The 27,090-nt window shown below is 56.9% G+C and overlaps 1 protein-coding gene across 8 annotated transcripts in view; it reads left to right on the forward strand.

Annotated features, from left to right (window-relative positions):
* The window catches only part of ADGRG1 (adhesion G protein-coupled receptor G1), a 40,414-nt gene that overhangs the window by 5,059 nt on the left and 8,265 nt on the right, over positions 1-27,090 (forward strand). Inside the window, exons 1-9 of one of the 8 annotated variants that reach the window (XM_059998828.1) lie at positions 2,349-2,415; positions 21,156-21,250; positions 21,744-22,166; positions 23,796-23,928; positions 24,501-24,675; positions 25,308-25,439; positions 25,790-25,906; positions 26,130-26,175; positions 26,434-26,537. In XM_059998828.1, coding sequence (XP_059854811.1) covers positions 21,190-21,250; positions 21,744-22,166; positions 23,796-23,928; positions 24,501-24,675; positions 25,308-25,439; positions 25,790-25,906; positions 26,130-26,175; positions 26,434-26,537 — 1,191 coding nt within the window. In that variant the 5' untranslated portion in view covers positions 2,349-2,415; positions 21,156-21,189. Of the gene's footprint in view, positions 1-2,348; positions 2,416-2,436; positions 2,803-11,180; positions 11,283-11,950; positions 12,007-12,761; positions 12,851-15,173; positions 15,209-21,155; positions 21,251-21,743; positions 22,167-23,795; positions 23,929-24,500; positions 24,676-25,307; positions 25,440-25,789; positions 25,907-26,129; positions 26,176-26,433; positions 26,538-27,090 lie in introns of those variants that run through there. The other 7 variants (XM_059998822.1, XM_059998829.1, XM_059998823.1 and 4 more) reach the window with 7 other exon arrangements.

A 27,090-nucleotide genomic window follows, 5' to 3' on the forward strand; every position in this document is an offset into this window, starting at 1 on the left:
TGATTCACCAGGTCTGGGACACACCTGAGATGCTGGATTTCTGACAACTTCTCTGGTCATGCCATAGGTCTGTGGACCATTCTGAGTGCTTCTCAGCAACTTTGACGAAATACCATCAAAGGCAAACTCCATGCTTTCAGAATCTGCCATCTGCCCTTAGCCCCCTAATTAGATCCTACTTCCTTCCAAGGATGTCTCCCATGTCCCACCTCTCCCCCTCTGTTGATGCCGTTCCCTCTACCCAGAATGCCCTTCCTGCTGGTCTCTGTTCACTGAAACCGCTTCTTCAAGACCCAGCTGGGGCTCAAGGGCCGACGAGCCTGGTTCAAACCCTGGCTCTGACCCTGAAAGGTGAGGGCAAGGTCCTCGCCCTCTCTGTGCCTCCTTCCTCTTCTGTGGAGCAGGATAGCAGCTGTCTTGAGAGGCAGAGGAGATGACGAATGTGATGAACCTGGCAGGGGCCTGGCACCTGGTAGGTGCTTGGTTAGAGCCCACAGGTCTGGAGGTCCAGCCGCAGACCAGCTGTGTCTCTGACATACCAGTGGGACCAGCCTACAGAGTTGGGAGGATACAGTGAGAAGGATCCACAGAGAGCAGAGGTCTTAGACAGTGAACCCTATGGACACAGCCCCTGGTATCAATCCCATAGACGTATCGAGGCTAATAAGAGGTAGTGTTGTAATTAATAATAACTTATTTGGTTTCTCTCCTCTGACTCTCAGAGCCCTCTGGGGCTCTACGGTGCTGATAACTGACTGTCTGGTGTCACCACCACGTGAGCCAGGGTTGTCTCCACCCTCTGGAGCCTAGCACAGTGCCCAGCACACAGCATGTCTCTGAGCAGCCTGATGGTGAGAGAGCAGGCAGAGCTTGGCAAGCAACTCCTGCCCCGGCCAGGCCACCGCATAGGCCTTTCCTGGGTGGCCAGGGTGGCAGCTGGCTCCAGGCTTCTCCATCCCTTGCTTGGACATCCAGCTCAGCAAGCCCGTGCCAACCGCAAAGTAGCGCCACTGACCCTCCATCTGTGCCCTGCAGGCCAGCACCCTCTGTGGCATGTGTGTGTGTGTGTGAATGGGTGGGTGACTGCTGTCTGGCTGGCCTGGACCCCGGGGAACAGCTGAGGCTGCCCCAGTGAACAGCTGGCCCAGCCCTGAAGGACAGACCTTGGGGAAACTGAACCCTAGAGGTGGTGACTTGCCCAAAGACATGCATGTAAGGGAATCCCCATCCTTTCCCGGATCCTTTCCACCCCATCCTTTTTCTGCTCCCTTGTTTCGTGGTCCCCCTAGGGAGGCTGAATTCATGAGTGCTTAGGACAGCGGGCTGTGGAGCCGGACCACCTGGGCTCCCACCCCATCTCTGCCACTTCCCAGCTGTGTCATCTTGGGCGAGTTAACTCCCTTCTCTGGGCTTCATATCTCTTCCTTCTGCATCACCACATTCACCATGAATATTGACCGAGGGCTCATCAAGTGTCAGGTGCTGGTCTGAGCAACACGTTTTCCTGTGGCACCGTGGCGACAGTGCCAGGGAAGGGTCTGGAATGTAGTAAATGGTCAGTGAATGTAATCATTATTATTATTACTCTTGTTATTGTTGCTGTCATCGCTTGTCCTCATTAGGTTGTGAAATCCTTCCAGCATCTGTGACTTGGGAATCATCTGTTCACGTTGGAGGGATGAGGGAAGACGGGGATCCCCGCTCCGCGGAGGGTGTGGGGGGGTGCCCTGGGCCATCCGAAGCTTCCTGACTCCCAGGGTGGCCATGAACCTTAGCAGTGGGAGGGAAATGCTGACAGAGGCCAGTGACCAGAAGGGGAATGGGGGCGTCGGCCCGTTTCCAGATTTCTCTCTTTGAGCTTTTGGAACCACCAGGAATGGTTCCTCACCTGGGCCTCAGTTTCCCCTTTGGCCCAGCAGATGGACTGGGCGGCCATTTCCAGAAGCCCCTGGGGTCTCAGAATCCAGATCTTGAGTCTTGGAATGTTGAAACTGTGAGTGCTCGGGGGAGCGCTGAGATGGATCCCCTTGCCGGGGGGACTAGCGGAGGCTCAGGGAGGAGTCAGGTCAGGTGGCCAGTTGTGTGTGGCCTGGCTGGCCGCATGCCAGGCTGCTTGACACCCCCCTTCCCCGGCGTGCCTTCCGCCCTGCTGGTCAGCGCCGGCTCCTGCCTGCTGCCCAGGAGGCTGGGCTTTCTTTCAGGAAAGGGCCGTTGTTGCCGGGCCTGGGTGCGGGGGGTCGGGGTGGGGGGGGCAGCATCGGGGTGGCCTGTTGCCATAGCAACCCTGGCCTCTCGGCGGGAACTCTGTGGAGAACAGCCCTGGGGAAGTAACAGATGGAGGGCGAGGAGGAAGACTTATCTCCGACCAGCATCCGTCCATGAAGCCTGGCACCTGTCTGCCTGGATCGGGGGCGGGTGAGGCTGAAGTGCCCCCCTTGCCCAGAGCTGAGTCATGGGCATCCCCCAGTGTCCCCGCCTCGGCTCTCTCAGCCCTGCCCCCTCCCAGCCTCCCTCTGAGAAATCTGTGACTCACGTATGGTCCCGTCATCCCCAGCCGAGCTGGGAGGAGGGAGGAGCCCAGCTGGGGCAGGAGCGGGGTGTCCCCCGACCCAAAAACACAAGCCGGCGCGTCTCCGGGCTCCACACTGGCTGCCTGCCTTGCCCTGCCTCAGGAGAGGGGCTGGGAGCCTCCACACTCACCAGCTCTCTCAGAAACGGGACCACAGCTGGCAGGTTAAGCCTCGGAGGGGGATCTTGAAAGGCGGTTCAGCTGCCCGGCCCCGCGCAGGACCTTCTACCCAGGTACCAGATCAAGGGCATGACGGCAGGAGGGAGGAGGGATGGGAGTGTGTGCAGCAGAGGGTGGGGTGGCAGTGGACCGGGGCGCCGAAGTCTTGGTATCTGGGTGGGAGCTAGCCCACGAGAGCAGTGCTGTGCAGGGTCTCTAGAGTTGGGGGTGGATGGACGGGGAGATGCCTGGGAAGGGGATGGGCCTGAGAGGATGGAACCTCTCAGAGCCACTAGCCATTTGTTAGCTGGGGAAACTGAGGCTCAAAGTGATAGAGTCCCTGGGCGCTGCAAGCTGGGTCTGCTCTGTGGGTGGTGAGATACTGTGCTCTCCTGCCCCCACTGTACAGATGGGAGAACCAAGCTTGTGAGAGGACAGGGGCCTTACCTAAGGTCACAGAACAAGCCAGCCTCCCGCCTTGGGGAGGAAAGGATGCTGCCGGGGGCTGAGCATGGGCACGTGAGGGCAGCCTCGCCTCAGCTGCCCGGATGCTGCATCTGGGGCCCCCCAGTGAAACAGGGGCAGTCTGGCTCTTCATGGCCCGGGCCACCTTTAGGAGGAGATGGTCCTGGCAGTGGGGTCTGAACATGAGGGACCTGGGATGAGAGAGAACGTCCAGGAAACCAGCAGCAGTAGATGGGGAAGCAGCGGCTGAGGGCTGGAGCGCTCCCTGCTTGCTAACCGCCAGACCCCAGGCCCCCGTCTGCCCGGTGCTGATAGGGTTTCCCCACCTGGGAACTGCTGGTTCCTCTCCTCCCCGCCTCCCCAGCCAGCCTCCTTCCTGTGGTAACGAGTTGGGGTCTCTCATGGCCCCGTGGGAAGGGGCTGGTGTTCATTCTACTGAGGCAGTGGGGGGGGGGGGGCGGCATGAGTTAAGGCAGGACCCTCTCACCTGCCCCACTCCCATCCTGCCTTGGAGCAGCTCTGGCCTGGGCTAGGTGGGGTGGGGAGGAATAGCCTTTGTGGCTCTAGAGGGCCAAAGAAGTTTTGTTTTTTTTAAAAATAAATTTATTTATTTATTTTCGGCTGCGTTGGGTCTTCGTTTCTGTGCGCGGGCTTTCTCTAGTTGCAGCGAGCGGGGGCTACTCTTTGTTGCGGTGCGCGGGCTTCTCATTGCGGTGGCTTCTCTTGTTGCGGAGCACAGGCTCTAGGTGCGCAGGCTTCAGTAGTTGTGGCACGTGGGCTCAGTAGTTGTGGCTCGCAGGCTTAGTTGCTCCACGGCATGTGGGATCTTCCCAGACCAGGGATTGAACCCATTTCCCCTCCATTGGCAGGCGGATTCTTAACCACTGTGCTACCAGGGAAGTCCCAGAAGTTATTCATATAAACAATTATTGAGCACCTACTGTGTGCCTGGTACTGTTCTAGGGAGGGGGGACACAGCAGCGAATGAGACAAATGAGGTGTGGGTGGTCCAGAGCCAAGTCCCTGCCCCCTTGCTGCAGATACCCTGAGGGCAGAGGGTTGATTCCTCTCGATTGGAGGCTGAGTGGGGAGAAGCGTCTCGGGTCAGTGAGAGCCACCAGCTGCTGAGTTGGTTCCCCAGAGCCCAGGCCAGGGGTCCCGTGAGGTCTTCCCTGCCAATATCCAGGGCAGGACTAGATCTTGGGACCAGATCTGAGTCCCTTTACTGCAGGGACTCTAGGGACCTGAGATGCAGCCCCACCTTGGTCATAGCATCACCGTGGCCGCCTTGCCTTGCCTCTGTCTCTGGGCCTCAGTTTTCCCAGCTGCTAAGTGGGCATGTGGGGTGGGTTAATAGCTGCCCTGCCTGCCGTGGTCCCGGTCTTGGCTCCGAGAACGTCAGGGTCGTGAAGGACGCCTCTCCAAGTGTGGTGCGGGAGGCGGAGGCTGTGCTAGGGAGGCTGCACTGTGCTGGCTTTGGTGCCCTGGGCCACTGGGCAGGACCTGGTCAGCCTGGCCGGGACACCCTCATCTTGCCAGGGACGCAAACAAGGCAGGATCTGAGGCTGACGAGTGAGATAAGCTTGCTGGTGGAGGAGGAGAGAACCTCCTGACCTGGGAGGATCCGGAGGCTCTGCAGAGGGCCCAGAGTCTGGCCTTGGGTGCTGGTGGGGAGGGGAGGAGGGTTTGGTGTACACGTATGGGGATTGGAGGGAAGAGGCGGGCAGCATTCCTGGCAGAGGAAGCTGCATGGGAAAAGGTTTGGGAATGATGAGAACTGCGGGGAGTGGGGTAGGCAATGGCACTGGAGACCCGGCATGCGTCATTTTGGGGACCTGGAGTGCCAGGCTGGCAGGTCCCAATCTGCTCTCAGGGGAAGGGATGGCGGGAAGACTTGGGTGGTACTGCAGCCAGGCCAGGTGGGTGCCAGGTGGGGTCTGGGTGCCCAGGATGCCACCCCAGCTGGGTAAGGAGGGCAGGGTTGTGATGCAGGGCTGACCTGGTTGCCCCAGGCCCGAGGCTTCTACTTGGAGGGCAGCTTCATGGCTGTGGGGATAGAGAGGGGCGGTGGTCGCCCAGCCCAGGAGAAGGGCAGGTAAAAGAGGGGCCGGGGCTGTGGCCGGGTCTGTGTGTAGTCGGGGTGGCCTTCCCAGCGGGGCCCGGCATGACAGATTTGGGAGGGGCAGGACAGGGACAGCCATGAAGGGGGCCACACGGACGGTGCTCTCGCTGAGCCGGGCCCCAAGTCACTTCATCCTCCGCAAGAGCTGCGTGTGGGTGATGGGTGGTGGGACTGCGCCCCTTTCAGGGATGCAGTGAAGAGTCAGGGGCAGGGCTGGTGAGAGTGGTGGGGGAAATGTGGCAACACAGCCCAAATGTCAGTGCTGCCAGCCCACCCAGAACCAGAGCAGTCTCAGCACCCCAGCCCGACCCGGGGTGGCCCTGTGGACCTTTCTTCCGACTCATAGCAGATGGGGCATCACATGAGCAAATGCAGCAGCTGGGGGGACCAGGACCCCGGGGACCAGGCAGATGGCAAGTGGGGGCAGGGCAGGGCTGGCACAGAGGGACCTCTCAAGCGGGGTGGGGTGGGGTCCTGGCTGGGCCCCAGCCTCCCAGGCTTGCCCTCCCCCAGTCTGGTCCTCACGCCCCATCAGGAGTTCCTTGAGACCCATGGGGAACCCTGCAGATTTGGGGGTCAGGACAGGGCTGCTGAAGGGGAGAGCTTGGGACATACATTTTCTGATCCCTGCCCGGTGCCTGCGCTGGCACCAGTGGGTTGAGACACCCCCTGCAAGCCCCTCAAGCCCCCAGCTGTCCCTGGTTCCCTGGTGGCTCGGCTGGGCTAGAACAGTCCTGGACCCTCCCTGCCCTCAGACTCTGCCGGGCCCTAGGCTCAGCGCTTTGCACACATGTTTTTGTTTTGTTTTGTTTTTTGGCCATGCCATGTGACCTGTGGGACCTTGGTTCCCTGACCAGGTATCGAACCCAGGCCCCCTGCATTGGAAGCACGGAGTTGTAACCACTGGACCGCCAGGGAAGCCCCTGCACACACATTTATTCCTGCCAGGCACAAGCTCCTGATGTGCCCATTTTAGAGATGAGGACACTGAGGCACAGAGGCTTACCCAGGAGTGACCTCTTATCTCCAGAGTCTGGGCTCTTTTCACTGTGCTCTCCTGCCCCCCTCAGTGGGGAGGGGGCTCCTCAGCCAGGCCAGAGTCTATGCTGGGAGCCCGCGGACATGTGCCCTTGTCTTGAACCCCATCCCTGCCGCTCCTAAGCCCATGCTCTTCTGGGGCGACAGGACCCACAGAGATAGCAAGGCTGCTTGTCTGGGGAGAATTTTGTTCCTCTCGGGTTGTGTGAACTTGGGCGTCTGCCTCATTTTCCTCATCGGGAGAAAGCAGATAACATAGTGTCTACTTCAGGGGGCTGTTTTGAGCATCAAGGTGTTAATGCAGTAAAGTGTTTACAACAGCACATGGCCCATATGTTAGCGTTTACTATTAGGATCTCCCCCTTGGGCAAATGGGTGCACTGAGGCCCGGAGATAACGTGTAATAACTTGGGGGCACTTCTTCCTGCCTCCCCGCCCTAAGGGAGCTGGAGCCACCTGGGCATCAGCAGGACTCTGCCCACCCCCACGTGCAGCCTGACTTGTGCTTTGGTGGGGAGGCCAGGGTGGTGGGAGTTGGGCTGGCGCCGGCTCAGGCGGTTTGTGGTGCACTTGGCAGTTCCAGGCAGGCCGAGATAAAAGCTGAGCCCTGGAGGAGCTGGCAGGGCTTCCAGGCACCGGGGAACAGGCCTCTGCATTAGAGGAAGATGGCCTGGGGGTGGGGGCTTCTCTGTCCGGGAGCCAGTCCCGCTCCAGTGCCGTGAAAGGCCGGTGGTTAGAGCAGAAGGCGTGAGGCAGGAGGGTGTGATGGAGGAGTTGGGAAGGGGGATGCTCACCTCCCAAATTATCAGGGAGCCGATGCTGCCCCTCGCTCTCCCTCATCCAATAGGCCTGCACCTGGTAGATGCGTGCCTGGCCTCGTTGTGGGACTCCGTCTCCCACACACCTGCATGTGGCATTGCCTGGCGAGAGCTGTGGGCAGTGGGCAGGGCCGGAAGGAATCCTTGTGCGATTTCCTCAAAGCTGTACTTATCCTTTGTCCATGACCATACCTGGTGCACTCTCACGGGGCTATGCACACACCCCAGACCAGATGGGCAGAGCCTCTTCTCCGTCTCCTTGGCTGGCAACCAAGAATGTGCAGGTCCCAATACCTGGGCCGGGCCCTGGTGCAGCACACGTCGCCATTTGTACTGGAAAGGACAGCCAGTGTCTCCTCAAGGAAACCCTGCGCCGGGTGTCAGCACACCCAGGAGTCTGGCCTCTGCTCCCCCAACCTGGGTTTGGGGAACCGGAGTTGCGAGCTGTAGTAACTGTTGTCCAGGTAGGATGGGGATGCTTGCAGACCCCAGGAGCCTAGGGATGAGGGTCTGGCTCCTGGGCTGCGATGCCTTGGACCCACGGCACATCCTCTTGGGCCTCGTGCCATTCCCTAGAGAGGTTGTCACCTCCTCTCCATGTCCTGCAGATTCCAGTGCTGTAGATGGGGTGCCGTGCGAGACAATGGGGGCAGCACAGGCAAAGGAGCGCACAGAGCTGGGTGTGGGTCCAGTTTCATCAGCTGTGTGACCCCACCCGGGAGAAGCCAGCTGGGAGAGTGGCTTCTCTCTGAGCCTCAGTTTTCCCAGTTGTAAAATGGGCTTAATAATGCCCACCGCTCACAGCGTGGCTGTGTGCATTGCAGGAGGCCAGGTGCACATCGTGTAGTTCGTGCTCCCGTGTGGTTCCCGTCACTGCCCCAGCTCCCTCACGAATCTCTGCAGGCTGGTTCTTGGGATACACCTGCCCCCAGGTGCCTAGACCCCAGGATCCTCCCTGGCCACAGGCACGTGCCATTTCCCCTCCTTGCTCCACCTTAGGGAGCCCACGGGGAGTCCAGACAGAAGCTTTGGCATTTGCAGCAGTGGGAATGTGACCCACCTTCATCAGCAAATCCCATGCCTGTGCCTCCTCTAGCCCTGGGCCCCCGGAGCAGGTGGTTGAGGGGCGTGGCGGTGGTTACTTTGCCTTCATGTAGAGAGAAAACTCAAATTTTGATCACAGATTCAGATGGGATCTCAGACCTCAAATAATCCAGCACCTGCAAAAGTATGTCTGTGGTCCCATTGGTTTAGGAAAGCCTTGTGCGCCCAGGCTTCTGCACTGCAGGACTTCTTACGAGCCTTTACCAGGTGGCTCTGTATTGGACGTGAAGTTTCGGGTCCGGTCCTGGCTCTTAGGCTGCGCACAGTCTTGGGAGCTCCTCTCTGGCCAAGCACCTGGCAAAAGTGTATATGCCCCAATCCCATCAGAGGCTGGGGAGTGGGGACAGCTCAGTGCTGGAATCTCCCTGCCCTGAGCATCAGGAACTGGCTCCGATTGGGAAGAGGCTTGGAGCCGGCCTGGCCTAGTCAGAGTCCCAGCTCTGTCTCATTCACTCATTCATTTATTAACTAGCTGTCATTGAGCATCTACCGTGGACCAGGCACTGTGGTACTAGGTACTGGAGATATGAGTGATGAGCAAGATGGATGAGACAGAGCAAACCTGGAGAAATGGATAACAAGCACATTGCAGGGTCATTTCAGACAGTGTGAAGTGCTATAAAGTTTATAAGATACGGTGACATGGAAGAGAGTGATGAATGGGGAGGATAATTTTGGTTGGGTTGACATGGAAAGCTTAGGAGAGGGGACATTTGAATTAAGACCCGAGAAAGAACCAATCAGGGAAAGAACCCCGAAAGAATGTTCTATGTTGAAGGGAAAGCATGTGCAAAGGCCCTGAGGTGTGTCTGAGAATAGAAAGAAGGCTCGTGTGCTGGAGTTGGTGAAAGCAAGGAAGACGTAGGGTGGCGTAAGGTGGGGGGAGTGGAGGGGGGTCGCTAGCTTGTTTTTTGGCAGTCGTGCTGCTCCGTGAGCATCAGTTATCTGATTTATGAGGCTTTTCATTTTGTCCCCGACCTCCACGCTGCTCAGGAGCGTGTGGGTGTTAGATGAGGATAGTCAGTCTCTCTGGCAGAGACTTGGTTCTGGGCAGCCCTGCGTTATTGTAGGTTTTAAAAATTATTGTCATTACAAGTGCTTAGTGACTATGGGTGGAACCGGGGATCCTGTGCCTCTGTTTCTCTGCGTGTCACTGCAGTTAGTGAGCGCCAAGTGTGTGTACAAGGCCAGGGGTGCCCCATCTGTGCCCTCCCTCTGGCTTCACTGAACCACAGCCCCCTGCCAGCTCCTTTTAAGTGTAGGATCTTTTGATCCGACAGTGATTGCCTTCTCTGGCCCAGCAGGCCCTGGAATCCTTTCCAGGCAAAGGTTCCACTGAGAACAGGAACTCCTTTCTTTGCTTTCTTTTCCTCTTCCTCTGGGGGCCAAAAATAGTGCCTGAATAGGACACAGCTCTGGGCCAGCAGCGAGACAATAGCCGCCTCCTGGCTCTGGTCCATCGGTGGGGGAGGAGGTGGTGTTGGTGCACGGGCACACCATCCCAAGGACCCCAGCCCCTGCTGCTTTTCCCATGGCCTCGGCCAGAAAGCATCCCAGAGCCCCTTGGAGTGTGATTGCCAAAGGGATTCCTGCTTTTTCTGGGGAAGTGCTCTGAAGACCCTGGGCCCCTGAGCAGCCCCACTCTACCTCCTGATCTGCTGCTGGTCTGGAGCTGAAGGCCTCAGTGGGGGCGCCCGACGGCCCTGGTTCTCTTCTGGGCCCTGGGTTCTCATGGGGCCACCCCATGGCTTTGATGTCCTTTTCCCTTTGACTCAGTGGCTACGAAAGACGTTTTAGAGATCAAAGGGATGTGTCCTCTTCAGATGAGGTGAGCTCCCTGTCACTGGAGGTGATCAAATAAAGTTTGAATGTGCACTGAATGGGGGGTGGGATTAGTCAAGCATCAGATGGATATTGGGTCTTGATGTCTTCGTGTCTCAGAGGAGATCATGGGTTGAATTCCATACACCGCTCTTACCAGCTGGGTGGTCTTGAGCAAGTCACATCATGTTCCTGAGCCTCTCTCTCCGCATCTGTAAGATGGGTTCAACAGGGCTAACCTCGCAGAGTGGTGGGAATGGATCTCCAGAATGCTCAGTGTAGTGCCTGGCACATAGGCAGGGTTTCAGAAGCTTTGCCTCTGTTCTCCTCCCTCCCCAGACTGGTACTCACTCTGGGGTACAGAAAGGACCCACTCTTGGACCCCAGGGAACTCTGGAGGAAAGCCAGGGGGAACCCCCAGCCCCAGGGCTAACTCAGAAAGAAGATTCCTGGTGGATTGTGGCAATCTGGGAAGGCTTCCTGGAGGAGGTACTCCCCTAAGATGCTTCCAGGGAAGTATTGTGCACATTCTGTGCTCATGGCAGCCAGTGGTGGAGATTAGACGGGTGTCTAGTGTGCGTCAAGGCCAAGGCCACAAGCTGGCAGCCTTCAGGGGCAAATGTAGCTGGTAGTAGGCATTTTTCATCACAGGGGTAGCCCCCACTAGTGTTCTAAAAAGATTTGGTCTTTAAGTCAATATTGACAAACATAGGCAGGTGTCCCCCAACGTACCCCATAATCTGGTGTCCTAAACTCTGCCTTTCTTCCTGCCAGCTCCCTACCTGGCCAGCATCCAAGTAAGGGGACTTGGGCACAGGACAAGTCAGGGCCTGCGCTGTGCTGGGTTGGAGCTGGGCAGTGACGTAGTCCCTGCAGCTGCCAACGGTTGCCAGGGCAACGGTTGCCAGGGGCTGCTGTCACCTGCGCCCCTTTTCCCGGGTTGGCGGCTGGGACTTGCAGCCCGTCTTCCCAGGCTGCCCGCTTTGTTTGAGGCTCCGGTGAGGGGGGCGGGGACCGAGGCTGGGGAGGCTCAGCTTCAAAGTGCCCCTCTGGCCTCTTGAAGTGGGGAGAAACTGACCCACCACCGCAGCGGGCTGCATCCTGCAAACAAGGCGAGCCCTTGGCCCACTCATTCACACTCTTTATGTATTTATAATCCACTTGATGACACGAAGGAGGAATCCAGGTATGATTCTTCCCCTCCTCCCGCCATTGCTCTCATTCGTGCTCCCGCTCCCCTCTCCTCACCAAATCCCCGCTTCTTATCCCCTCTCCCCTTTCCCTTGTTCACCCCCCTCCCCCTCCATCTCTCTTCCCCTGTATCATCATCTTCTCCCTCCTCCTCTCCCCTCCATTTCCCCTCCATCCCCCTTCCCCCTCTCCCTTCTTCCCAACACTGAGAACTTAGTGGATGGGTAAGGTGGGGTTGGGGCTGGGGTGACACTAGGGACCCTGGGAGAGTCAGAGATGCTACTCTGAGGGGACCTGGTCAGTGAAGCAGACAGCAGATCAGAACCACCAGGAAGTGGTTGGGGGTAAGGGCCTCACACCCCACACCCCTTCCCTCTGCCACACTCCAGCTAAAATTCAGTTTCCGGGCTGTACCCCCATTGTCAAAGACAAGCCTCTGAGGATGCTGGAAGGGGAGGTCCAGGGCCTGCAGGTGGCTGAGAGTGTAGGAGTGGGGCTGGGATATGGTCCTGACAGAGCTCCAGGTCCAGGGTCCTCAGAGGAAAGTGTTCATCTCATCTCGAGGAAACACGTTTTTGGAAGCATCTTTTACTACGAATTTTAAAGAGAAGCCCTTTCTAACAGTTAGTTCCTGTCAAGGGGAAACGCTGCAAAGTCAAGAGCATGGGTTCTGGAGTCAGGCTCTGAGGCTGCACCATGAGCTGTGTGATCTCCGGCAGGTAACTTGATCTTCTAGGGCCTTGTTTGTTAAATGGGCATAATGGTACTCGTCTCATAAGATTTGGGGGAGGATCAAATGTGTTCGCTTGTGTAGAGAGCTTAGAATCAAGTCTTGCATTTTCAGAGAGCTTCATTAATGCTAGCTTTGTGACCAAGATCTACTAGTGATGGCATCGTGGGTCTGCGACATTTGGTAATTCTGTTAGAGGGCAATATAGAATACTGTATTTCCACTTTTTCTGTTAGACATCCCTAACAGATTTTATATTATACTCCAATAAAAATTAATTAAAAAAAGAAAAAAAAAATGCTAGCTTTGTGGCTGGAGGTGGTGAGTGCCCTGTCTGTGGGCGTGTGCAAACAGCAGTGGAGGACCCAGTGAGGCAGCGATGTGTGCTCAGAGAGCTGGGATGGGATCCTGGTCTGTGCCTTCGCCGACCTTTCCCGGAGGGAGCTGGAACCTCAGCCTCGCCCAGGCCCACTGCCCCCGTGGGGGAGGAAGCCTGGCTGTGTGTCCTGCCCACCCCTCAGCCAGGGATCTGGACCCAGAAGAGAAGATAAAAAAGGGAGGGCTGGCGGGTGACCTTGGGAACGCTAAGGGTCCTGTGCTCCAAAGGCGGGCATTCTGCCAGGCCCGGGGGAGTCGAACTGCAGCCCCCCTCAAAATGAGCAGGGAGGTGACTGGGCTGACCTTGTAAGCCTGGCCTTGGGCAGTTCGGGAATATAGATGCTGAAGGGGAACTGCAGCCATACAGCTGAGGTCCGTCTGTGGTTTGAGAGGGAAGACAGGCTGGCCAGGAGAGGAGATGGCCAGCATCTTTTCCCTTTGCTGGCAGCTGGGAGGTAAGCCCTGCCCTTCCCTGGAAGCATCCTGAGACCCTGGGCTATGGAGAAGACAGACAGGGGACAGGGATCATAGTCACCTCCTCGACGGAGGAAGAAGCTGAGGCCCAGGGAGGGGACAGGCTGGTCCAAAGGTCTCAGGGCCAGTTAGCTGTGGAACTGGTCCTGGACCCTATGCTCCCCCTGCTCTGGGAGTCTGCATTCCTTGGGCAGGTGCTGACTGGTGAGTGCCCTGGGGTCCTGGGGTCCAGCCTCAGCTGCTCCTCTTGGGGAGGGCTGTGGGGAGACTTGGCTGTGGGCTACAGGCTGCCCCAGGGGCGTGGAGCTGGGCAGGGCCGGCGCCACTGTCCCCGGACAGCTCGTGAGAAGTCCTGCTGCCTGAGCCCCACTCCAGACTGGGCCAGACCTGGGACCCTTCCTAATCCCTCCTCTTCCCTGAGGTTCTAGGTCTTTTCCATCCACACTCAGGTTCTGAAAGCCTTTGATTCTCAGCTCCTAGAAGCTCTTGCATTCTCATCACCTCTTTCTCTCTCTCTCTCTTTTTCTCTCTCTCCCTCCCTCCCTCCCTTTCAGTCCCAATGTTCTAAGTGTCTCAGCTGCTTGAGGTGACTGTGGCTGGCTTTAATGGAATAGCCAATCTGGAAACAGGGATGGTAGTTCCCCTTTCCCCAAGAGCTGGTGCTGCCGGCCAAAGGGAGGTGGGATGGGGCCGAATATGACCCAGGCTCCCCCAGGACCTCTCACCTGGAAGTGTCAAAGATGGTGATGAGTTGCCCTCGGGCACATCACAGCCTAAATGGCTCCTGCAGCCCGTCTCCTGCTAGTTAATGGCCTCTGGGACAGCTCGGAGGGGAGGGGAGGGGAGGGGAGGGGGCTGGAGGCTGGGAGGGGGGATGCTGACAGGCTTCTTTTCTATGTGGTGTCAAGATTTCTGAGAGCTCTTTTTTTCATGTTGGTAACCAGTGTCCTGCAAAAGAGGATGCACCACCACATTGGGCTGGGAAACTAAGCCTGACCAAGCTCTGTAGATTTTCTTTCTGCAGGACTTATCAGAACCTTCAATGTGTTAATTCACAAGACCAAGTAGTGCCTGCAGTATTTCTCTAACTTGGGAACTAGAGCTTCTTAGGAAGTGCTTAGCAAAGTTACCTCTTGGTAAAATCAGGGAGATAGCCCCAGAGAAGGGAAGGAAGGGACTCCAGAGACCACAGTGGCTAAAAGCACGGGCTTTGAGATCTGGTAGACTGGAGTTTGAATCCTGGCTTGGCTACTTGCTCTGTGATCTTGGATATCACTTAGCCTCTTTGGACTTTCGTTTCCTTGTCTTTAACGTGGGGGCAATAATAGCATTTGTTTCACAGAGGTAAGGTGAGGATTGAACGATCATTTGGAAAAAGTGCTTTGCACGGTGCCGGGCGCAAAGTGAGCGCTTGCTGAACGGGAACTGTCATCCCCCTCACTCTTCTTCTTGGATTCCAGGGCCCTTTTCACTGTGCCAGACAGACCTCTGTTTATTCCCACTCGCCATCTGCTGTACTGCCAGGCACTGTGTGGCTGGAGTGTGGGGGGCAGTCGGGTGAGGATGTGGAGGCCTGAGGCCCAGGGTGTGGGGACCTTCACAGACGTGTCACAAGGCTGGCATCCGAGGGGGGAGGACTGGTGTGTGCAGAGCTTTGGAGGTGGGAACACTCAAGCCCAGGCTCATCTCTGGTGACTGTCGGTTGGCCTCTCTGAGGCCTCGTAAGCAAACACTCCAGTTCCAGATAAAGCAGGCCACCAGGTGGGTGGCTCTGGATAGCTGGCTTTCCAGGAGAACCCAGCGTCCTTTCACCTGGGCAGGTGCCCCGTTCCTCCCCTTCCCCGGTCTCCCCGCAAGGCCAGGGCCCGTCTGGGCACGCAGAGGGAGCCATGGCCCAGGGACGTGGCTGGACCAGAAGGTGTGGGGTGGTGGGCCCTGCGCGGGCGGGGCAGCCCTCCAGCGGGTCTGGTGCACGAATGTGGGACCCATCCAGGCAGTGAGCAGGCCAGGCCTTGGCATCCGCCAGCCCCTGCGGGCAGGCAGCTAGCTTAATTTTTATTCTCTTTTATTGTAGAAAAATTCCTGAAACCTGAGGTCACTCTGTTTTCCCCAGCCAGGCCAGAACACCCTTCCTGTGGGGAGTTCTGTGTGGTCACCTAGCTGGGGCCTCGGTCACCCGGCTTGCAGAGCAGGACGAGAGGGAGGAGAGAGGGGCTCCATGTGTGCCAGCTGTGCTGCCAGGAGCCACGGGCGCTGCTGAGAGGCTGGCGGCTGGGCTGGGAGTGAGGCGTGGTCCGGGGTCCCGCCGGCTCTGATGGGGCACCTCATTTGTTTGTTGGGTACGTGGTGTTTCTAAGTTAGATTGACATTCACAAAAGAGTTTGGAAACGGCTGGTGGAGGGTCCTCTCCACCCCCGACACCACTCCTGTGGAGGAAACACCTGCGGTAGAGCCTCCGCTCTCTTCTAACGTTCCTCCTCACTCTCGCACACGTGTGGTGCGCACACGTGCGCGCACACCTACATCCACACTCGTGTGTGCTTCTGCCCTCAAGGACTTCACGCTCGCCAACCCACCCTTGGCCAAATCCTTCTTTCCTAAGGCCCTTTGCCCAGGGCTCGGGGGAGGGGCCTAGCCGGCAGCTCCCTTTTGCCCCCTCTTCCCCTCCCCCCACTGGAGAGCAGTTGAGGATGGGGGCTGGAGCTGCAGAGCTGAGCTGGGTCCTCTCTCTACTGTCGCTCCCCCCGCCTCCCCCGAGGAGGGCAAGACCAGGCTCACACCTGAAGACCCACTCAGGCAGGGGCTCCTTCCCCCACCCACGCCCTCCTGCGCCCAGCTGTGCCTTGGGAGGCTCCTTCCAGGTTCCTGGCACCCTGCTAAACGCTGGGTGAACCAGCCAGGGTGGTGATTCATCCTCACCACCAGTGAGGTTGAGAAGAGGTACTGTGGGGAAGCAAGCTGTCCCGGACCCCGTCCAGGGCCAACCTTTCACCATCTGAGTGATTCGGGACTGGGCCCTCCCCGCCTCTGCCTCTGGTAAACAGGACTCCTGGTGTCATCCCAGCCTTGTAAGCCGGTGGCTCTAAGCCCGCGGAGTGTCAGTCAACAGGACACCTGTTAAAGCCAGACTCCCGAGCCCCACCCCAGACCTGTAGCATCTGCTCCTCCGGGTGCAGGGGCCTGTGGATCTGCATTTTAGTGAACTTCCTCGGGTGGTTCTGACCCGTGGGTGTGTTTGGGTACCTCTGATATTAACTCCTCGTGGCAAAGGGAGCACATAGGGTTGAGTGTAGGTCATGGTTGGCCCCCTTCCCTGAGCCCCACCCAGAACACAGAAGTTAGTTCTGATGGCAGATGGGCACTTAGGCAAAGCTTCATGGGGAGGGTATGTCTTCACTGAGTTTCAAAAGATGAGTTGGGTCATGGAGTTAGGAAAGGCATTCCAGACAGAGAGACAGGTTGGCCGGGGGGTGGATAAGTTTGTGGTCCACAGTGTATGTTACGGGCAGGAGAAGGAAAGGTATGGGGGCCCAGGTCCAGGTCATCTTCCTGGGGAGGTGCCTCCCCAGGAAGGGTTAACCGCAGAGCTGCCCAGGTCCTGTCCACTCAACTTCCACCTCCATCCTCCGAGGAAATGGGTTTTCCAGGAGCCTGGACTGGGCCAGCGGTGACTCGTGGCTCTACATGGATGGCAGAGGAAGTGACTCAGGCCCCGGCGGCGGGAGAAAGTGAGCCACGGGTGCCCTGCCCGCTTCCCCCTCCCCCACCACGAGGATGGGCAGGGCTGGGCCTGCGCAGCCGCAGCCCCGGGGCCCTTCCTCCCGGGCCCAGCCAGCCCTGGGGACGGGCAGCCCGGGAGTCTCGGCTTAAAGGAGCCCTGGTCCCCTCCGCTCTGCCTGGATCCTTGGGGACTCTGTGATGGTGGCCCCCACTGTGTCAGGCTGGCCAGACTGTTTTGTTCCCTGTGTTTACGGAAGGCCTGAGGTCAAGGGCAGCTGCTCCAGAAGGGGAGCTGGGGGATGGGGGCATCCCTAGGGGGCTCGGCCCCCCAAATCCTCTCTCCCAGGCTGGAGTTGTCTGCACTGCCTGTGGTCTTGGCTGACCCCGGCCCCACCATTTTTCTCTCCTTTTCTTTGGGGGTCTCCCAAAGCCAGGGGGGCATGCATCTGTAGAAACTGACAGTGCCAGCGCTGCAAGGAGTTCTCTAGGGTGAGACTGAGGTCTGTGTCTTGGCCCCACTGGTGGAGATCTCGGAACAGATGGCCCTTCCCTAGTCTCAGTTTCCTGATCTGTAAAATGGCAAAACAGTAGGGCCAGCCTTACAGGGTGGCCCTGAGGATTTCACGATAACGTAGATGGTGCCCCAGTTCAGCTCTCCTGTCCTTCAGAGGCTTCTGGGGACAGGCTCAGTTCCAGGCTGTGAGGAGGGAAGTTTTCTGGGTGGGGTTTCAATCTTCCCGGAAAGGAAATTCATGCTCTAAGAATTTCCCATCAAGGTGCTTTGGAAGTTGAGCTGGCTGTGGGGGCCCCAAGGGGATTACATGGAGGGTGGGAGGGAAGGTGTAGGAGTAGGAACCTGTGACAGGCCCAGGGGTTGATTGAGGGGCACGCGTGAGCTGGTCAGGAAGGATACAGAGATATCTAGCTGACACCTATGGTGCGTGCCGTGTGCATGGCCCTGCTCTAAGTCCTCTACAGGTATCAATTCATTTAATTCTCACAACGACCCTTGCAGGAGTCTCAATTTTTATTCCTATCTACAGGTGATGAGAGTGAGGCCCAGAGAGGGTGAGTAACTAGCCCAAGGATACACAGCTATTGAGTAGGGGGACTGGGATTTGAACCCAGACAGTCTGCCTCCAGAGTCTACTAAGGGTGGGTTAAAGGAAGCCAGGCAGTCCCTCCCCTCAAATCCCAAGAATGTCCATAGGACTAGAGTTGTTCACCTTGGAGTGGCTATTCAGGAGCCAGGAATGTCAGGTCATGCCATTGATCCCTGTCTGTTGGAATCATGGTAGTTCACAGTGGTGCAGCCTCACTTGTATCCCTCCAGTGATGGGGAGCTCACTCTCTGTTTCCACCTTTTTGCTCTCAAAGGAATCAATCCAGGAGGATTGATGAAAGCAGATGATTCTGCCCTGTCCTGGGCCCTGTATACCGATAGTGGTAGCTCACTTTGAAGGTCAGTGGGCCGGAGAGATACATGGATTCTGGCCAGCTCCATCCTTGTTTTCTGTATGATGTCAGGAAATCACTGGCCCTCTCTGGGCCTTGAATCCAAATGCCATAGATGGAAAATTGGGGCCAAATTTGCAAAGTGATTGTGAGCTCTGAGTTCAGAAATATAAAGCAGGGGTCAAAGCAGGGGTCGGGGGGGGGCTTCCTGGAGGAGGTGTCATTTGGATTGGGGATCAGATGTAGACAGCGACAGTGACCGGCAGAAAAAAGAAGGAAAGAGAAAGGGTCCAGGAGAGACATGTTTCTGTCCCTGGATGCTGGATTTCCTTTCACTGGTCTGGAGTGGCAGTTTCAAAAGGAGCCAAAATGGGAGACACTGCTTTGGAAAGATCCCCGGTGTTCTCCTTACTTGCAGCAAGTAATAAATCAATCCTTCTCCCTAAAAACAAAAACACCAAAAACCAAAAAAAAAACCCCAAAAGGAGCCAAAATGCTCAGAGGGGACGTAGAGTGAAACCTTAAATATCACAATGTAGGAAACAGCGGCCATTCCCCCAAACACTTCCACATCCTTCCTCTCAGGGGTCTTGTGATGTCACCAGGGCAGGATGATGAAGCCAACTGACCAATGATTAGACTGACCAGGCCCTAGAAATTGGGGTTCCATTACACATGGTGGGACACTGGAGACGGGCTCTAGCTTGAGGGGGCCAGCTTTGTTCAAGGAAGGCCCAGACCAGGAAGGAGACAGTGAACTCCTGCATGGACCACCCCTCCATTTAATGCTGCCCTTAAATATTCCATCCAAAAGCCACTTCTTCCTGGAAGCCCTCCTTGGTTTCCTCCCAAAGTCAAACTCCTCTCATGCCCCATAGTTGCCAGGCTTCCTTTTGTCTGGCTTGTGGCAGATGATTGCATCTGTCACCACAGCCATATGTAGTGCCTCACAGGATGAGGATGGCTGTTCGTGACTGCCAGCACCCAGCTCAGTCATAAGGCCAGCTGGCAGTGGGGAGGGCCAAGCCACCCGGCATCTCTCTATAAGTACCAGGCACGCAGGTTCCCTGCCAGGCACTACAGTCCTGACCAGGCAGGGAAAGCCTTTGATGTCTGGAACAATCTTGGGCAAGTCATTTAATTCATTGGATCTCAGGTTCCCTGTCTGTGAAATGGGCCAGTGGTAGGGCTGACTTCACAGGGTTGGAATGAAGATTAATACAGGTATAGGGGTGAGGGGGTGGGTCAGCACAGGCTGGCAGGTAGTAGGTACTCAGCTAATAGAGGCTGGGGGCGGGGCATTCTACAAGAGGATGGGGCTGAGGGGAACTGGATCTCCCCCGACTTGGGCCACACTATGTCTCCCGGCCAGACTGGGACGTCCCCGTGCCTTTCCAGCTGCCCTGGGAACTGGCTCCCCCTGGTGGCCATAACAGGAAGTGCTGTCTCCTCTATCCCCTGGCTGTAGAGGGCGCTGTGGCTGCACTGATCCTTCACTCCATTTCCCTCACTGTCCACCTGCCCAGCGACCTCCGTGCACACTAGGCCCTGTGCACAGAGATGGATCAGCAGCTCCCTGGCTAGCACCAGGAGGAGGGATGTACCATCCTGCACCTCCCAGAGTTGGCTAACGGGACCCTATGAAACAGAAACAGACACACAGACATAGAGAGCCAAAGGAGGCCAGGACTGACTGTAGAGGGAGTTGAGGAAGGCTTCCTGAAGGAGGTGACCTCTGAGCTGGGTCTTAGGGATGATGATGGTGAGGTTCCAGGAGGAGAGCCCTGCAAGCCCCCTTTTTCCTGTGTCTTCTTCACGCCTGGAGGGGGCAGCGTGGTTGGGGTGGTTCCTGGTGGTGCTGGGGAACCTCTCCCCCCACCGATTCTAGCCTGATGACCCCATCACTGCTGGATCTGGAGGGAGGTACTATTATTCGTCCTGTTTTCCATGACCCTCTTACAGGGTCATGCAGCGAGCAAGAGGTGGAGCTGGGACTTGAACTCAGCCATTGCCTCTTTTTAATTTTTTTTAATTTTTGCATTTTAATTTTATTTTATTGAAGAATAGTTGATTTGCAATGTATTGATTTCTGCTGTACAGCAAAGTGACTCAGTTATACATATATATTCTTCTTCATATTCTTTTCCATTATGGTTTATCACAGGTTACTGAATATAGTTCCCTGTGCTATAAAGTAGGATCTTGTTGTTTATCCATCCTATATGTAATAGTTTGTATGTACTAATCCCAAACTCACAATCTATCCCTTCCCCACCCCTCCCTTGGCAACCTCAAGTCTGTTCTCTATGTCTGTGTGTCTGTTTCTGCTTCATAGATATGTTCATTTGTGTCATATTTTAGATTTCACATATAAGTGGTAGCATATGGTATTTGTCTTTCTCTGTCTGACTTACTTCACTTAGCATGATAATTTCTAGGTCCATCTGTGTTGCTGCAAGTGGCATGATTTCATTTTTTGTATGGCTGAGTAGTATTCCGTTGTATATATGTACCACATCTTCTTTATCCATTCTTCTGTCAATGGACATGTAGGTTGCTTCCATATCTTGGCTGTTGTGAATAGTGCTGCTATGAACATAGGGGTGCATGCATCTTTCTGAATTATAGTTTTGTCTGGGTATATGCCCAGGAGTGGGATTGCTGGATCATATGACAACTCTATTTTTAGTCTTCTGAGGAACCTCCATACTGTTCTCCATAGTGGCTGCACCAATTTACATTCCCACCCACAGTGTAGGAGGGTTCCCTCTTCTCCACACCCTCTCCAGCATTTGTTATTTGTAAACTTTTTAATGATGGCCGTTCTACCTGTGTGTTGATACCTCACTGTAGTTTTGATCTGCATTTCTCTAATAATTAGCGCTGTGGAGCATCTTTTCGTGTGCCTGTTGGCCATTTGTATGTCTTCTTTTAGCCACTGCCTCTTGATGCTCAGCTCCTGGCAGCTCTGGGGAGGTCCACGGACTGTTTCCACACTTGCCTCCCCACCTCATATGCCACATCCACGCTACCCTGGCTTCTCCCTCTTCAGGGTTGGCACAGCCACCCTGTGGGTCAGGCCCTCAAGCCAACATTCCTGTCCTCTTTCAGGCGGTGACTTCTCAGGGTGACTTTGGGGAGGAAGATGGCTGCCCAAGTGCTGCTGCAGACAGTGCCGTTCCTGCTGGGTCTGCTCCTGGTTCCAGGTAGGCTTTCCTGGAGGTACCCTAGGACTTAGTTAAAATGCCATCCTTATGTTAAGGATGTCTAGGTCAGCTGCCAGCACATCCACTAACCCCTTTGGGCAGGCACAGGCCTGAGGACACAGCTTAGCAAGTGGATGATGGTACCTTGGAGAAAGGAACATGGACTGGGTTTTGGCCCTACTCACCTCTGCAGCCAGTGCATCCTTGTGCAGTACACAGCCTGCACAACTGTCTGTGGCAGGCATGGCCTCATTAAATGTTTTATTGCTATTTAAAATATTATTTTGCCTTTGAAATTATTATTGATTTTGAGTTTGTTCTTTTCATATTTTGAAGCCAATAATCTTTGAATACGGTAGACTCACATTTTTGGAGACCCTTTGAGGTATAGGTCCTTGGAATGTGTGTGGGTCCTAGGCACTGGGCTCCTGTGTTCTGGGCCTGGAGCCTGCCCCTGGGCCCAGAGTCCCATCTGCAGTCTCTGCTTCCTCAGGTGCCTGTGGCGGGGGCCCCCGGGAAGACTTCCGCTTCTGTGGCCAGCGGAACCAGACGCAGAACAGCAGCCTCCATTATAAGCGGACATCTGAGCTGCACATCTCCATCAAGAACACTGAGGAGGCCCTCATAGTCCATGCGCCCTTCCCTGGAGCCCATCTGGCTCCTAGGTCATTCCCTCATCCCAGGGGCCTCTACCACTTCTGCCTCTACTGGAACCGCCATGCTGGGAAATTGCATCTTCGCTACGGCAAGAGCGACTTCGTGCTGAGTAACCAAGCCTCTGACCTCCTGTGCTTCCGGCAGCAGGAGAAGAGCCTGGCCGAGGGGGCCCCACTGTTCGCCACCTCTGTCAGCTCCTGGTGGAGCCCCCAGAACACCAGTCTGCCCAGTGCGGCCGGCTTCATCTTCTCCTTCCACAGTAAGGCGACTTCCAGGCACAAGGAGCAGCTTGGCCGAAGGCCTGGAGGCGGGGAGGGCAAAATGCGCGGCGGGGTTAAAGCAGACAGGCCGAGTGTCAGGTCGCGGAGCAGGGGCTCTGTGCGCAGGCAGTGGGGAGCCAGGGAAGGTGTCCGAGGAGTGGAAGAGTGTGATCCACGGTGTGCTTTGGGGAGGTTTGTGGGAAGTTAGGGGTGAGGGCGGAGGGGCGAAGTGCCATCCAGCGGCTGCGGGGAAGGCCCAGGTAGAGGACGATGAGTGAACGGGATGGGAGCGGAGCGAATGGAGCGACGGGACTGCGGGGAAGGCCCAGGTAGAGGATGGTGAGTGAACGGGGTGGGAGCAGAGCGAATGGAGAGATGGGCCTGGAGGTCAGGAGGCGGAGGAAAAATTCTGCTTCATCAGCATCACCTAGAGTGTTTATCCCCATTTCTCGGAGGAGAAACCGAGGCACAAAGTGGCACAGCTAGTGAGTGAGGGAGCCAGGATCTGAACCCAGCAGCTGACTGGCATGAGGGGATGGGGCAGGGGTGTGGGGGAGAGCAAGAGGTGAGAGGTCAGGACGCAGCGAGGCCGGAGGCTGACACTGAGGTGTGCAGACTGTGTGTCTGGCTGGGGTGTGACAGGTGTGGTGTGGCCGCTGCCTTCTATTCAGTGCTGAGTGGGGGCAGGGAGGAGGGGGTGGCCCAAAGGAGGTGGAGGCTCTACTCAGGGTCTAGGATTTCCCTGATTCTGGGGCCTTTCAGGCAGCTCCAGTTTGGGGCGGGGCTGCCATGCGTGGGGGGGGGGGAGGGTAAATGGCGTTGAATATGTTAGCAGCTCTGGGCCCTTGGAAATGCTGGGGGGTGGCAGCAGTGGGCCCAGGTGCTGCCCAGGGCAGCAGACAGGGGCCAGGGCGGTAGATGGGGCTCCCCGGCCCCAGGCTGGGATTCTGCCCCAACCTGGGAGGGTTTAGGGCAAAGTCAGGCATAGCTGCAAATTGACTTCCTGAAGAGCAGATCTGGCCTGGCCTTATTTGGTCTGTAGAGAGTTTTTTGAAAACATGAGCCAGGGTTTTCAAATGATCTAAAAAGCAGGCTTTCTGCCTTGTAAATTCAGATGGGAGCACAGGGCCTGCCTTCCTTGCTGGCATAGGGCATGCCCCCTCCCCACATGTCCTTCCTCCCGTCTGCCTACCTCATCTGAGTCCCGTCTGAGCCCTGGAGGTGCCTGAGTCTGCAGCCCTTGGGTGCATGGTACCCGGGTGGAGGGCCTGGAGCCAGCACACAAGCCCCCCACCCGCCAGCTCCTCCTGAAGGGGGCCTGGCTGGCCCTGGGGAACTGGCCCTCCCAGCTCCCTGTGTGTGTCAGAAGCATGCCTGGGTAGGTGTGTCCCAGCCCAGCCTGCTGGGGCTGGAGTTGCGGGGGCTCCACAGGACAGAGCCCCATCTGGCTGGCTGCAGCTCTGAGTGACTTGGGGGAGTCCACTGCACCTCTTGGAGCCTGTTTCCTGCTCCATAAAATGGGGATAGAAGCTTTCAGAATCACAGGAGGATTAACGGAGAGTGTAATGAGTGTGGCCGGGCACCTCATTCAACAGCCTTTGGTGGGTCTGTCCATCCCTCTCCCCCAGCTCCTCCCCTGAAGACCTCCCACAGCGCCTTGGTGGACACATGTGAGCTGAAAAGGGACCTCCAGCGGCTCAGCCAGTTTCTGAAGCATCCCCGGAAGAGCTCAAAGAGACCCCCGTTCACCCCCACGGACCAGTAAGTGTGGGTCCCAGTGTGTGAGGGGGAAGGAGGCGGCATCCCCCAGACCCGGGTAGGGCAGGGCAGGGCAGGGCAGGGACCTGGAGCAGGCGGCTGTATGGAAACCTCCCCTGGGGCTGGAATGTTCTCATCTTTCCATCTTCTCCGGGAGGAATTGAGATACAGCCCTGGAGGCCAAGCCCCTCCCCTGCCTGAGTCGTTAAAAACAAATGTCACACCCACCAGCCCAGGTCAGCCGCACCCAAGCCCTCCTCTCCACCAATAAAGTGAAAAGGATTGACCCATTTTACAGCTCAGCAGACTGAGGCCCAGAGATGGGTAGGGCTGCTCTGTTGCACATAGTGGGTCGGTCCAGGCAGAACTGGGCCCACAACCTGGTGGCCGCGTCCGAGGATAGGTCCCCACCCCCCTCCTTTCCTGTTTGCTCTGACGCTCTGGCTAACTCCCTGCCACCCCCGCAGGTCATTCTGTCTGCCCCACATTCTTTCCTGTGTATCTGCCTGAATCTCTCCTCTCCCTCTGTCTCCCTGCCTACTTGCCCGCCTGGATCCGCCCCTCACACCCAGCAGTCACCCACCCTCTCTCCCCACTGCCAGGCAGCTGCAGAGCCTGGAGTCGAAGCTGACCTCTGTGAACTTCACAGGGGACACGGTGTCCTTTGAGGAAGATCTGGTCAACGCCACGGTGTGGAAGCTCCAGCCCACAGCCAGCCTCCAGGACCTGCGCATCCACTCCCAGCGGGAGGTCAGGGGTCAGGATAGTGGCCAGGGCAGGAAGCAGATGTGGAGGCCGTGAGCACTCCCCTCCTCTGGGCCTCCGGGAGCCAGATGTGTGCTGATGAGGAAGGCCTCAGGCCCAAAGACTACCTCAGTGGCTACCCGGTGGAACTGAGGACCCTTCCTGATACAGTGGTGGGGACAGAGGTGGGGAGGGACCTGGTCCCTGCACAGGGGGCTCCTGTGGCACATCCTTGTGGACAGACAACCAACACCAAAATGCCTGTGCCTGCAGCCCTCTTGTGAGCCTGCCCTTGGTGGGCCTAGTTGGGGGCAGAGGGCTACACACCCTGCCTTTCTTATCCCCCAGCACACCAGGGAGCCATAGGCAGGGTCAGTGTCTGAAGCCCAGACACCAGAATACCACGTGGTTCTCCCAGGCCCATTTGCCCCTGGGGCCCTGGGCTCTAACGACAAGCGCCCCAGCCAGCGCTGGTGCCAGGGAAAGGAGGGGTGAGAAGGGCTGTTGTGAGTCAGGCCTGGCTTCCTGGAGGAGGTGGGCTTAGAGATGGCAGCGCCCAGGAAGGCATGTGCTGGGGGGATGTGGGGGGATCTGGAGGCCCACCTGTGGCTGAGCCCCCGTGGGACTCTGGTCTGCAGGGGGAGCAGAGCGAGATCCTGGAGTACTCGGTGCTGCTGCCCCGCGAGCTCTTCCAGAAGACCAAGGGCCAGAGGCAGGAGGCTGAGAAGAGACTCCTCCTGGTAGACTTCAGCAGCCAAGCCCTGTTCCAGGTATGGGGCTGTCGTCCTCGGGCCCTCCCCCGGGGGAAAGCAGCTTCTGTCTGACGGAGAGGTGGAAGGGTAGGCATGGAGCCCAGCCCCTTCCTCCAAGAGTCCTTGTAAAGTCAGAAATCGGACAGCAACGTGCACGTCTCCCTGGGAGATTTAGACCTGGCAGAGTGTTATTCTCACTATGGTGTAAATGACTACCCTCGCAAGAATCTTTTTCCAGAGGGAGACTCAAAATCTGGGAGCAATGTGCTGGGCAGAGACAGGAGTCTAGAAGGTCTGGGGAACTTCTGAGCTTTTCTTCTCAGTCCTGAGCCCCCTCCCTACCCTCTTCCCCCACCCCATATACCTAGGACAAGAATTCCAGTCAGGTCTTGGGGGAGAAGGTCTTGGGTATCGTCGTGCAGAACACCAAAGTAGCCAACCTCTCGGAGCCCATGGTGCTCACCTTCCAGCACCAGCCACAGCCGGTGAGTGTGAGCAAAGCAACCAAGGACACAAGGGTCCCTGTTGTCCATGTCCTCCTGTCCCGCTCTCTTCTGAATCACTTGTCTTTAACAAAATGACCGACTGGCTGAGGGCATCGGCCAGTCAGGTACAAAAGGGGTGGGGCCCTGGCACTGACTCCCTCAGCCTGGCTGGAAGGGAGTAGACTGTCGTGAGACCCACTCCCCTTCTTTCCTGTCCCTACAGAAGAATGTCACTCTACAGTGTGTATTCTGGGTGGAAGACCTAACATGTGAGTGTGGAGGGGCCTCTGAGCTGGGCAGGTACCTGGAGGCAGGTACCAGGGGGTCCTGGAAGGTGGGGGAGATGGAGTTAATCAAGGGGGGCTTCCTGGAGGAAGGTGGGCTTTGAAGAGGGAGTGATGTCAGGCTAGGGATCTGCTGAGGGGAGCAAAGGCTCAGAAGAGTGATGCAGTCATGCATTTGTGGGGTATAGTGGGGTGCTGGGGTGCTGGGCTTGATCTCAGAGCCCCATGCTGACCCCTCCTCAGTGAGCAGCCCCGGGAGCTGGAGCGATGTGGGCTGTGAGACCATCAGGAGAGAGACACAGACGTCCTGCCTCTGCAACCACCTGACCTACTTTGCAGTGCTGATGGTGCGTGGCCCCCTCCTTCCCTGCCCCCATACACAGGCCGGGTTCTTGCTGTGTGGCCACTTCTCGCATATATGTTATCCATTCCTCACAACAAGCCCCGAGGTGACTCCTGTTGTTGTCCCATTTTATAGATAAGGAAACTGAGGCTCAGAGAGGTTAGGCAATGTACTCAAGTTCACACAGCTAGTAGTAAGTAGAAGAGCTGGTCTCTAAAGCCCTTGTTCTTTATTCCCAAAATCTGGTGCATGATAAAAATGCAGGTTCCTGGTCCTAACCTAGGATTCTGATTCCACAGGGCTGGGTGGGGCCAGGAGTATGTTTCTAAAGAGCCCTCAAGGGGATGCTGAGGCCCTTGTGATGGACCTCAGTGCCCCCAAGATCTCAGAAGCTTTGTGTCCTAGGCTCATTCTCCCCAGCTCTTAGGACCCTAGCATCTGAGGGACCGAAGTGGTCTTCCAGCTCTCTCTGGGCGTGGCGAGCTCACTGCCTCACAGGAAACTTATTTCTGTTTTGAATGCTACAGAAAAATAATTAGTGCCAGGACAGAAAAGGG

The sequence above is a fragment of the Delphinus delphis genome, chromosome 20, assembly GCF_949987515.2.
Source record: "Delphinus delphis chromosome 20, mDelDel1.2, whole genome shotgun sequence".
NCBI classification, from domain to species: domain Eukaryota; kingdom Metazoa; phylum Chordata; class Mammalia; order Artiodactyla; family Delphinidae; genus Delphinus; species Delphinus delphis.